The sequence below is a fragment of the Protopterus annectens genome, chromosome 5.part0 (genome assembly GCF_019279795.1).
Source record: "Protopterus annectens isolate FY-2018-M chromosome 5.part0, PAN1.0, whole genome shotgun sequence".
NCBI classification, from domain to species: Eukaryota; Metazoa; Chordata; order Ceratodontiformes; family Protopteridae; genus Protopterus; species Protopterus annectens.
The window spans coordinates 1,455,799,959-1,455,813,376 of NC_056735.1; the positions used below are offsets into that span (position 1 = coordinate 1,455,799,959).

Below are 13,418 nucleotides of genomic sequence, written 5' to 3' on the forward strand. Positions count from 1 at the left end.
TCTATGATAATGCTGAGTAACTTGGTGTGGGGAAACACCTCTATGGCAGTTTTATTGGCTGAATAGATGGTAAAGTGTGATTTATTAAGAGTGGTGTTTTTTTTTGGGTGTAAAGCTTAGGAGTTTGATTTTATTCGGGTTAAAGGCAAGGTGGTTGTTCATCATCCAAACTTCAGTGGTAGAGAAAGCATTTTGGGTCATGATAAAAAGTTTTGTTTCTGATGTGCCAGAGCAGATTATAGTAGAATTATCTGCGTATTGTACTACTGATCCATGAGTGATAACAGAATGAAAGTCATTTATGAAAAGAGTGAAAAGAAGGGGTCCCAAGATTGATCCTTGGGGAACTCCTGAGGCAGTGTTGAGAAAAGGTGAGAGGGCGTGAAGCCATTTGGCAGATTTTTGCCTGTTTGTAAGATAGTTGGTGAACCAGTCAAGAGCAGAAGTGGACAAGCCTATTTGTGAGAGCTTAGAAAGCAGGAGAGAGTGGGAGATGGTGTCAAAGGCCTTAGATAGATCGCGATCGAGAAAGAGTGCAGAGATGAGTTTTCCTTCATTGCGATTGAAGTCGACAGTGTTCAAGAAGGATAGGAGAGCAGTTATAGTGCTGTGTCCAGTTTGAAAACCATGCTGAGCGATGGAAAGGAGTTGGTTTTGGAGTAGATAATTCATAAGTTGGATTTGGGTGCATTTTTCCATTATTTTAGAGATGGGGGATAGTATGGCAATAGGGCGTAAGTTAGAGATTTCTGTGTTGTTGCTGCCTTTATGTAAGGTAATTATGTAGGCCTTTTTCCAGAGGGAGGGTACATAGCATTCTTGGGCAGATTTATTTATGAGAATACTGATGGGGTAGCTGATGGATGTGGCTGACATTTGTAGGTACTCAGGGGGTCAGTTGCTTGGGGCAGTACTACCAGGTTTGAGTTTTAGTAACAGCTTGGTAATAGTAGAAGTAGGAATAGGAGAGAAAGTAAAAGGTTGGGGGGAAGAGTCTGTAGTTGAGGAATGAGTTGTGGGATTGTTACTTTGATTAGTATGAGGAAAGGTGGCAGACAGTTTGGCTATAGTCTCTATAAAGTAGGAATTGAAGACTGAGGTGAGTTCAGCAGGAGTTTTGTCAGGATTTGGGCAAGGGTTGCTTTTGGTGCCAGGATTTAGTAGAGTAGAAACTGAGTTCCAAAACCTTTTTGGGTTATAGTTACAGCTGTTTTGGAAATGAAGATAGTATTGTTTTTTATCTTTAGTGACTAGACATTTGACTTGGTTGCGGAGCTCTTTGAAGAGTTGGAGTTCAATGAGGTTTTTGCTTTTCTGCCATTTTTTTCCATATTCTGTCTCTTACATTCATAAGTTGTTTGGTTTCTCTAGAAAGCCATATTGCATGATTTGTTTTTATTCTTTTGTTTCGAAGGGGTGCCATTCTATTGAGGATGTTTAGGAATGTTATATATTTTTATTTAAGCCCAGTGGTCTTATGGCTTCTAACAATAACAGCCAATAGACCTCGCTATACTCTATTCTGGTTTCCCATGGTCCCCCTCTTGGGTCTTGAGGTATTTATTCTAGGACAAAAAAAAAACTAAAACTAGCCTATTTGCATTCTAAAGTGTGTTTATGTAATGGAGTCTTTGTATCTTTTTTCTGTACATCATATAGGGAAATCAGAATAGCGTATAGGGAGGTCTACTGTTAGTTGGTTTTAGAAGCCAACAGACCACTGGGTTTAAGTGAAAATATATCCCTGGTACCTGTTTTAGACTCTAGGACAATATCCTTATAGTTAGGTGACATATGTATAGTTAGGTGACATATGTATACCCCCTTACAGTTTATATATTTGAATATGTATGGTATCAGCCCCTTGAGATACACAGAGTACATATAATTCTTCAGAAAACTTGTTCAGCACTTTTGCACTGATTGGTTAAGACTTTACATAATTTATTTATACTACCAATCACTAGATGGCACCACCATTCACAGAAACAATAGGTTTAGGACGTATTACCTATTTAATGAGATTTATACATATTTTTACAGGCTTCTCAGAAGATTTATTTATTGTTTTTTATAGATGTTATTATATTAATCAGAGATTTTATAATTTTCTTCTTAGTATTTTTTGTATGACTATTTGCATCCTTTATCTCCAGAGTGGGAACTTGGGTTGCTTGAGAATGAAATTTAAGATTAATTAATTGTTTTATTGGAGTAATTATTTTGGTGATGGGATTAAGGTATTTAAGAACAGTATTTGTAATGGCATTATATCTGATGAAGTCCTGGTGTTTGCAGGACGAAAATGTGGTGATTTCGTTAAGCATTAATAAAGGATTGTTTTTATAACTTTATGACTTTCACCTGGTGCCTGCACTTGCCCTTAGCCAATAGAATGAATGAATAGTATGAATACAGGTATTAAAAGGTAAAGTTTTCATTTATATTGCTCCACAAACTTGGTATGAATTGATTAAAAGATGGTGTCGCCTGTTACTTACAGTTGAAGCCAAGCCCCCAAAAATGTCAGCTGCTAGGTTCATTTAGTACTAGATGAAAATCAAGCGATTCTGGCAGATGGCAAGAGATGAACAAAGGTCCAAACTATGTTTGTTGGTGCACCATTAAGAAGACAAATGTTCCTTAAACTTCCATTTAATATTTCATCAACAACATGGGTGTTACAAAGAGCTGCTCCACAGGTAACAGAAGGCTTGGAGAGAGTTGTGAACATAAATGATACCTTTCAGCATGGTATCACACATAAACACATAACAAGAGACTGTTACAGTGGTTGAAAAGATTAGGCAGCATACTTTAAAATTACATGAGATCAAAAATAAAATAAGATGACTGATCTGAAATACATAGATAATATTTTAATGGCTGAGGAACTGAAGCATGATTCAGAAAAAATCCAAGTGGTTATATAAATTTAAAGGTTAAGAAAATTAGTCATTACAGAAGTTTCTATGAGTTATGTAGTATCTTGCAATGTTTGTACATAACTTTTTAGAGAATTCTTAAAGTGTTGTCAGAGAGTAATCTATGAAGAAGAAAATTAAAAAGTTTTCAATAAACTAATTACAGGTGCACTGGTGTTAAAGTACTATGATGTGAATAAGCCAGTTATGTTGCAAGTAGATGCTACTCACAATGTTGTAGGATTTATGATCTTACAAGTGTAGACCAGTTGCCTGTGGGTCAAAAGCATTTGTAGGTACACAAAATAGAAATGCTGAGACTGATAAGGAATGGTTGTCATTCTACAGGATATATATATATATATATATATATATATATATATATATATTTTTTTTTTTTTTTTATTTATTTTATTTATTTATTTTACATTTGTTGACCGGGCTAGTCTAGCTGGACATGTATCCGTTTTCAGTAGAGGCCCGGGGAGAAAAGCTCCAGTACAGGCAATAAACAATGATTTGGCACAATAAAATATTAATATGAGTAAACAATACAAGGTAAAAAAAGAAAATTCAATTTCAACACAAAAGAGATATTAAAAATATGAGATAAACTTATAATATGTACTACTGTATTACACTTATTAAGAAGAAACTATAACACTACTACTAATATATACTACTGTATTAGCCTTATTAAAACAGAAACAAATAACACAAGATGAAGTTAAAAAAGGTTGCTGGTAAAGTCTACTGTCTCAGATACAAATCTCAAACTATTGAAAGTGTTTGTGAGGAGCTCAGAAAGTGGAAAGGGGATGAAAATTAGGTAAATGAGGACATGGTTTCAGTCGGGATTAGCACAAGGACACAACCACTGTGCTTTAAGATGTTCTCTGATGTGTTTTTTGAAAAGAGAGGTAGATTTTTGATTAGTAATTTCTTGAGGGAGTTGATTCCAGATTTTACCTATGGAATTTGAAAATAATGAATCTCCAGCTTTATTATAAGATTTAGTGAGAGATACTAGGAGTTTGTTAGCAGAACGGAGTATATGTATATAGTTCCCCTTCAGAAGGTCGAACGGCTAAAATCTCAAAATGCATATGGTCGAAGCCATATGCTTGAATTTCAGAAGCTTGACCTTCTAAAAGGGGGAAAAAAAAAAAAAAAAAAAACAACAAAACAATGTTTTGGCAGTGCCCCCCCCCCCACACACACCCACTGCTACTTACTTATACCAACTCCAAGATCGCACTACAGTGAAGAAAGGGAAATCTCCTGTTCTGCGCTGTATGCCAATTTCCATTCAGAAGGGCGAGCTTCTGAACAGCCGTTCGACCTTCTGAAGGGGAACCATACACATATATATATATATATATATATATATATATATGTATGTATATAAACCCAAAATGTCGACTGCACGGTCCAACAAAGGTGCACGGAAAAGAAAACACACTTTCCCCAAGAAACAATCTCCAGCACTCAATAACAGGAGACACAGGCAGCACAAAGCTCACAAACTCAAGGCTTTAATGTAAACCACGATCTTCCCCAGACCGGTTTCGCTACAAAAAGCGTCATCAGTGAGTACAAAAAATACGTAGATACGTGCTATTTGTAAGAGGCACTGTAACACACCCACTTAAAGTGACAAGTGCATAAATGAATATGATCACATACATATAGCAAAATAATTAAAAATGGATAACAAATAGATAACCATATACCCTGAATCTATTTGGTTTATACAAAAATAACTATTTATATTCCCCTATACTTAAAAAAGTAAATATTGCTCATACTAAAGGTATCTGTAGATACTCTTAATATATATGTATATATACTAATAAATACATATAAAAAACATTGTATAATAGATAACAATTGACCACTAACAGTCTAATCCTAACAATTCACCATTGATCATTAAGCCTGGGTCTAAAAAGTGCGCCCAGGTTGACGATCCACCTACGTTCCTAATTAGTAAGTAGCTGATGTCGTAGGGGTTCACTAACTATATGTGATTGAAGCATATCAATACCTACAAAAATAAAATGGGATGCCTGATGAAGCATAGTATGTTTATATAGGGCACTACGTGCACGTTTACATTTAATATCGCTGATGTGTAGGGCAATCCTTTGTTTAAAACTACATGAGGTTTGCCCAATGTATTTTTTGTACTCACTGATGACGCTTTTTGTAGCGAAACCGGTCTGGGGAAGATCGTGGTTTACATTAAAGCCTTGAGTTTGTGAGCTTTGTGCTGCCTGTGTCACCTATTATTGAGTGCTGGAGATTGTTTCTTGGGGAAAGTGTGTTTTCTTTTCCGTGCACCTTTGTTGGACCGTGCAGTCGACATTTTGGGTTTGCTGTGTAAGAAGATTGCTGGTTCTTCACGGGGTAAACTACGATTGCTTTGTACCCATATACTTTTTGTTGATGCGATTGAAGGAGACTTATTGGGCTGAAGCAAAGGCTTTGTACACGATTCAATATGGCGGAATACGTGGATTTGAAGAGCTTTACGGATAACATTCTAGCCGACAAGGATGACTATTCTGTGTTTGGGCAATAATTTTCTAATCCCTTAACAATGTTGGCGGCAAGGCAAGGGACTTTGGATGATGCTACGGACATTGTGGATTGTTTCAAACTTATGGGACAGTTATCTCAAAAGGTGCGTTCTTTAGTCTGACATAATAAACTGCTAAAAGCCTATTTACAGGCTAAAGTAATACCCCGTGGCCTACGGATACATGTTGAGCCAGGGGTAGGGACTGATAATGAGATATTTATGCGGAAATGGCGGGCTATTCAGTTTACGGCATCTAGATTGTTTATAGAAACGTTGGTAGATTACTATGATACGCAGTTAATTGATCTCAGCAAACAATTGCAGGCTTGTCAAGAACGTACTTCTACATTTGTTGAAACTAGGCAATATAAGGAGCTATATTCTCAGTTTAAAAGTGAAGTGGATAAATATGACAGAGAATTACAAACCCGCAAAATGAAAAAATATACAAGGGATGTTAATGATTACAAAAACAACTTGGTCTTCACTTGGAAGCAACAAAAGCAACAAAAGAAAGGGGTCCGTTTTGAGCCTAAAAATACTGGGACTTTCAAACGAAAAAGGGGCAGATCTATTCTTAAAGGGTCTATGGCTACAAATAAGTCATATTATTCCTCAAGTTATTCTAGCACGGATACTGACACTGATATGGGAGACACAGAGTAGCATAATTCACCAGCTTCCAAGAGGTCAAATACCCCTTTAGGCGTGGAGGCCGCAAACATCGTAACAGAAGACATCGAACAAATGTTCCTGACCAATTTACAAGCACAGGTTATGTAGCCCCTTTGGACTCTAATGTGGACATTAATATTGCTAATGATGTTAACAACCTAGTCCATAAATCTGTCTCAGTATAATTTTGATGCAAGTGAAATACAACTGTTGAACAAAGGTTTGGGTTATGTGCCTTCTTTTTATGTGTCCCACTTTGATATAATTAAAGATGTGAAGCCATTTTCTAGGAGTTTGAATTTGAAATATTATTTTGCACACCAGGGCCAGGTTGATGGCCATGTTATGGATGAGCAGTTTCATTTTAAGAAGTCAGATTTTCAACCTCCTTATAGTAGTGTTGTTAAAACTTTTGAAAATTTAGTTATGCAGGATTTACAACTGAATCGGTCACAGATTTTTACTAATTTTTCATACAATCTTTCTAAGACTGAGTATATAGCTTTACATTCTTTGATGAATAATAAAAATATCATTATAGTGGGTGCAGATAAAGGGGGTGCTACGGTTATTTGGGATCGTGATCAATATATTCAGGAAGCATTACGGCAGTTGAACGATCCCATTTCTTACATCAAGTTACCTTTAGACCCTACACTTGACTTTAAGAATACTATTGACAGATTTCTAAACAGGGTTATGAAAAGAGGTACTATCAATGACAAATTATATAAACAACTGGTTGTAGATACACCTCGGGATCAATATTTCTATCTAGTCCCTAAAATTCATAAAACATTGGTACAACCACCAAGTAGGCCTATAGTTGCTGGCAGAGGTTCACTAACAGAGCCCCTCTCTGAATATTTAGAATTTAGATTGAAACCATTATTACATCTAGTTAGGGCACGCATTAAGGATAGCACGGAGTTTTTGATTTTGATGGATGACCTGCAAGTTCCACTTGGGACTCAATTGGGTACACTTGATGTACAATCTTTATATGCTAGCATTCCCCATCAGGGTGGAAACAGGGCTGTACAATATTGGATGGTACAAGCTGGTACATATACGAGAGATGAAATGGATCTCATTATAAACATACTTAGATTGGTGTTGGAGCATAACGTCTTTAAATTTCAGGAAAAATGGTATTTACAAAGTAAAGGTACAGCCATGGGGGCAACTTTTGCCCCTATATATGCTGATCTTTTTATGGGCTTTTTTGAGGTTGAATATATCTATAATAAAAATTTTGTATTTAACAAACAATTACTAATGTGGCGCCGATACCTCGATGACTGTTGGGTTATATGGCAGGGGACGACCTCTGAGTGGGATAGGTTTGTTACATATCTCAACCAGAATGTATTTGGCATACAGTTTACAGGCAAAGTAGATTTGTTTACGGTGGATTTTTTGGATGTACATGTAACTAAGGTTTTGGATGGTACTATTGTGACCACATTACATAGGAAACCGTTTTCAAAAAATTCTTTTTTACATGCCAATAGTTGTCACCCTTCTCATGTTATTCAAAATATACCAGCAGCCCAATTCCAGAGAATCAGACGTATTTGTTCTAGTCAAGATGAATTTGAAATACAGGCAGATGTTTTAAAAAAGAGGTTTCTTGATAGAGGCTGTCAGGTGTCTATAGTTGACAGAGCCTACTATAAGGGCAAACAACAGGATAGATTAGGGTTATTACAAAACAAAACTATTGCACGTAATAATAGTTCTCGGGGTATTAGATTCATTACTACCTATGCCAGTAATACATTTAAAATTAAGGAGGTAATCTCTAAATATTGGCATGTTTTTAGAAGTGACCCTTTCTTTTCTAATATAGTCAATCAAAATTGTCAATTTGGTTACCGAAGGGGTAAAACACTTGGACAACATTTTTCAGGGTTTAAGAAGGAGGTAACTAAGGTAACACAGACACCTATTGGTCACCCAGGATGTACTTTTTGTGGTAATTGTAAATTCTGTAAATTGGTCTCGAGAACAAAATCTTTTACATCTGTCAACACCAGTAAAGTTTATGACATCAGACATCATATTAAATGTACCAGCACTTGGGTGATCTATATGGCTGTTTGCCAATGTGGGGCTTTCTACATTGGGCAAACCTCATGTAATTTTAAACAAAGGATTGCCCTACACATCAGCGATATTAAATGTAAACGTACATGTAGTGCCCTATATAAACATACTATGCTTCATCTGGCATCCCATTTTATTTTTGTAGGTATTGATATGCTTCAATCACATATAGTTAGTGAACCTCTACGACATTAGCTACTTACTAATAAGGAACGTAGGTGGATCGTCAACCTGGGCGCACTTTTTAGACCCGGGCTTAATGATCAATGGTGAATTGTTAGGATTAGACTGTTAGTGATCAATTGTTATCTATTATACAATGTTTTTTATATGTATTTATTAGTATATATACATATATATTAAGAGTATCTACAGATACCTTTAGTATGAGCAATATTTAGTTTTTTAAGTATAGGGGAATATAAATAGTTATCTTTGTATAAACCAAATAGATTCAGGGTATATGGTTATCTATTTGTTATCCATTTTTAATTATTTTGCTATATGTATGTGATCATATTCATTTATGCACTTGTCACTTTAAGTGGGAGTGTTACAGTGCCTCTTACAAATAGCATGTATCTACATATTTTTTGTACTCACTGATGACGCTTTTTGTAGCGAAACCGGTCTGGGGAAGATCGTGGTTTACATTAAAGCCTTGAGTTTGTGAGCTTTGTGCTGCCTGTGTCTCCTATTATTGAGTGCTGGAGATTGTTTCTTGGGGAAAGTATATATATATATATATATATATATATATATATATATATATATATATATATATGGGTCTACTTTAAAAGCCCGAAATGCTACTTTGCCGACACAAAAATCACTGATGCCAGATAACCGACAACACACAAAACCGACAACGCAAAACACCGAACACCATAACACCGACACACCGAACGTAAACAACACATCACACTACATAACATACCCACTAGCCCTAACCCAAACCCCAACCCTAAGGTCCGACACTATCGCACACTCACCCTACCTGCACCCTAACCCTAACTCACTTAACCCACCCCTAACCCCAAGGTCCGACACTATCGCACACTTCACCTACCTGCACCCTAACCCTAACTCACTTAACCCACCCCTAGCCCAAGGTCCGACACTATCGCACACTTCACCTACCTGCACCCTAACCCTAACTCACTTAACCCGCCCCTAGCCCAAGGTCCGACACTATCGCACACTTCACCTACCTGCACCCTAACCCTAACTCACGTAACCCGTCCCTAAACTACAGTCCCTCACTATCACACACTTACCTTACATGAACCCTAACTCCGACACTAACACACACTCACCTTTCCCACAGCCTAACCCGAAATCCCACAATATCGCACACTTACCTCACCGCTCCTAACGCCGTCAATGTCGCACACTTACCGAGTCGTGATCGCACATTACCCTTGTCGGTCTTTCCGCTGTCGGCAAATCACCCTGTCGGTAAACTTACCTGTCGGTCGTTTGGTCTTCGTTTTCCGCATGTCGGGGAATCGTCGGTTCGGTCTTTAGAAGTAGACCCATATATATATATGGCACGATGCCATGGTAATCCTAAGGGCTAGGTTTGTAAAGGCTCAGTGTAGCCTACTAAACACCTATGAACCTATATATATATATATATATATATATATATATATATATATATATATATATATATATATATATATATATATATATATATATATAGATATAAGAAATGATAGGCATATGTCTGTGGTAAAGACATTTAGGTAGAAACAGAAGTGCATATAGCTGAGTTAAGGAATCTTAATACATTGAGCAAAGTATATTTATCAGAAGAGCATTAATGATTATTAGAGCAAGGACTAGAGATTATATGGCTAATTCAGCAGTTAGCTGTGACAAATGAAAAATTTAAACATTTTATAGATGTTGACTTAAGAGATGTAGTTAATGGAAGTTGTTATAATGAAAGGTTGGTATGGGTAACAGTCATCTGTAAAGAAAGAATTTCAGACTTGGTTTTCTTTCAAGGATGATAAAGTTGTGTTCAGAGCTTGTTGTTAAATGATGACAAAATAATAGCTCCCAGACAAATGTTATGAAAAAAAGCTTGAAAAAATATTTAATCCACATCAAGGAAAAGTAAAGTGAAAGAGCGTGCAAGATAATAACATAACATACTGCCCATAAGTGTGATAATGTCAGCCCAAGCAGAAAAAGAACTTATACAAACTTATGGGATACCACAACAACATATGGGATGAAGAGATGCTGGCATACCCATTAGCAGATCACAGTCAACTTGGTATTTTGGCCACGACAGTTTATCAAGTCCTAGTTCACCAACTGTATGGAAGTGGAAAGCAGGACCCCCCAAAAAAAGAAACCATGTTAAAGCCTGTTTTAGGGATTCAGTGGACTGTAAATCACTAAAACAGGTTGAAATTCTGTGAGTCAATTGATGTTGTAGTCTAGAATTAGTAACACAGTCCTTAATATTCTGACTATCTTTCCCTAAGAATATGCTTCACACAGGGTTTTAGACCTAACTATCTAGGCCACTTCCTTCTGGATTCAGCATCTTCCAGTGCTCCCTTCCCAATAATAACTATACTTTGAGTAAACTCTTGCATTCACACACACACACACACACACACACACAAAACCTTATCTTTATATATATAAATATATATATATATATATATATATATATATATATATATATATATATATATATGTATGTGTGTGTGTGTGTGTGTGTATATATATATATATATATATGTAAACGTATACATATGCATATACACACACAGTGCATCTTTCTGTCCAAGCCCAAAGAAGATCAGTGACAGATGTATACACAAACATTGCAGGTGTTATAGTCTCATCTCATTGGGACTGACAAATTCACCAAAAAGATATAAATACATATGCATGTCAGAGAATGAACCACGAGATACAATATTACTGGGAAACTGTTCCTCTAAAATAAAATAAAGGACAATTTTCATTATTTTAGGAAAGAATGGTGTACAACAGGGGTTATTTACATTATTCTAGATATGCTGCTATGTTGCAGGGAAAACGGAAAGCAGAGGATATATATGTACAAAACAAGTAGATGTATAGTTTGAACTTTTTTAATTGAAAAACAGCAATGGAATGTGCCACCAGAAATACCAGTATGTGTTCCTGCAGACCTACTGGGCACCCATTATTGTGGAGTAAGAAATTGGCAGTGGATGGATATGTAACAACTGCATATTAAAATTCACAGCAAGAACAGTGAATATCTTTTGATAGCAGTCAGACTTCTCAACTGTCCCAACTTTGGAGGAACATTCTTATTTTCCAGCCTGCTTTATCCCCGTACAGAATGTCCCTATTTTAAGAGATATGTACCTGTTTTCAGGCTTGATTTAACCCATCATACAATTTTCTGGATACCGTAGTCATGTGTGATTTTTGAAGCTGTCTAGAACACAAAAAGCACACTACATGACCAACATACTAGTAGCAATAATAATTTAAAGAACAGAATGCACAATCTTCCATATCCTGTTTTTTAAGGAAAATAAATGACCTTCTAGGGTAGGATTTTGCAATACAGTTGATTAAAACTACATATTTTTACACTGTCATTTTGATAATGTGCTCATATTTTTCCATCATTTTTTGTCACTCTCTGTTGTTTTTCAAACTTCTTTCGATGTACTATCCTACACTTCAGGAAGAGTTATGTGCTATTTGATATTCAAATTTTATGCTAATTAGATGTCCAGAATTTTAGCTGGATCCTCCTATTTTTGAAGGGCCTTTGTTTCTATTTCAACGTCTGCATTTTGAAAAGTATGATAGCAGTTACAAACAAAGCTGGGACCTTGTCACTCATATTTAAGTTGTTTTAGTGTGAACCCAGACAGACAGTTTGTTATGCAAATAAGTATTCTGTATCTGTTATTTATAGACTTATTGTATCTGTGTTACAGTTCAATTACAGAAATACAAAAGGAAACATTTTGATAAATTTAGATTTTGTAAAAACAGGCTGAGTTTCTATATTTTCTTTAAAAAAAATCATGCAAAGTGTGATTTGATGTATATTATTTATTAACTTGTCTACTATTTTGTAAATTTAGGGAGAAATGGGAGAAAAAGGGCAAACTGGTGATCAAGTAAGTATGCTCAAAAAATGTTCTCTAATCAGATCAATTCATAGTGATAAATTATCCAACACTATACTTTCTATTTTTGTCTTTTGTTTAGGGAATATGTGATGTCACCAAAGGTGAAAAAGGTGAACCCGGACACCCCGGTCCTAGAGTGAGTATAATTTTATTTGTACTAATTTCAAAAGCTTCCTTTCCATAGGCGATGTCATTCCTATTAAAGTGTGCCTTAACTATACTCCAATATTTGCATAATTCAAACAAAAAATGCTGCAATGAAAGCTCATGGCAGACCATTCTGTACAAGTGAGCAAATGTCACTTCAAGTTGTAAGTTTACTACCCTTTATAAAAAGCACAAAAGTGCAGTTACATTCTTCCATTTGTGGTGTTAGCTTTAGTGCCTGCCATTTCACAGTGCAGAATATACAAATCCTGCTGCACCCAATACTGTGAGGTTAACTAATGATGCTTTACACCTTTCAGGGAATGTCTGTTCACGAAAGTATTTCAAAAGCACATCGGGTGATTGCTCACTTCTATTTTTCCTCATAAAATAATGTGCCTTTCCATGCAATATAAGTAATTCCTTGGAGCATTTATGTACTATATTGTGTCAATGTGCTTGTTCCTTTTAATTGCTTAGTTCAGGTCAATTTTCTAAGTAGGCATTTATTTAAAAAATCTGTTAGGTAAATGGAAAAGCAAAACTGCTTTTCATAATAGTTTGTTTTCCTCTTGCTTTTCAGTATGTATTGTACTTTGCACGAATCTTTATGATTTTCTTTTCTTGTATTTCTTCCCTAAGTCAACAATTTAACAAACAGGTACTGTTATGTAAAATAATTTTTCTCTTCTGACATTATAATCTGAGTAACTTTCTTTGTAAGATTACCATTTTTTTCTGTTGTTCCCAACTGTTATTTTTTTGTTCATTTTATACAATCATTAAAAAATGCAAAGGGTGTACATGTAT

The 13,418-nt window shown here is 35.8% G+C and overlaps 1 protein-coding gene across 1 annotated transcript in view; it reads left to right on the forward strand.

Annotated features, from left to right (window-relative positions):
- COL4A1 (collagen type IV alpha 1 chain) overlaps positions 1–13,418 on the forward strand; it is a 1,084,337-nt gene that overhangs the window by 475,339 nt on the left and 595,580 nt on the right. The window contains exons 14-15 of the mRNA XM_044071271.1: positions 12,414–12,449; positions 12,541–12,597. Of these exons, the coding sequence (XP_043927206.1) occupies positions 12,414–12,449; positions 12,541–12,597 (93 nt within the window). The remainder of the gene's footprint in view (positions 1–12,413; positions 12,450–12,540; positions 12,598–13,418) is intronic.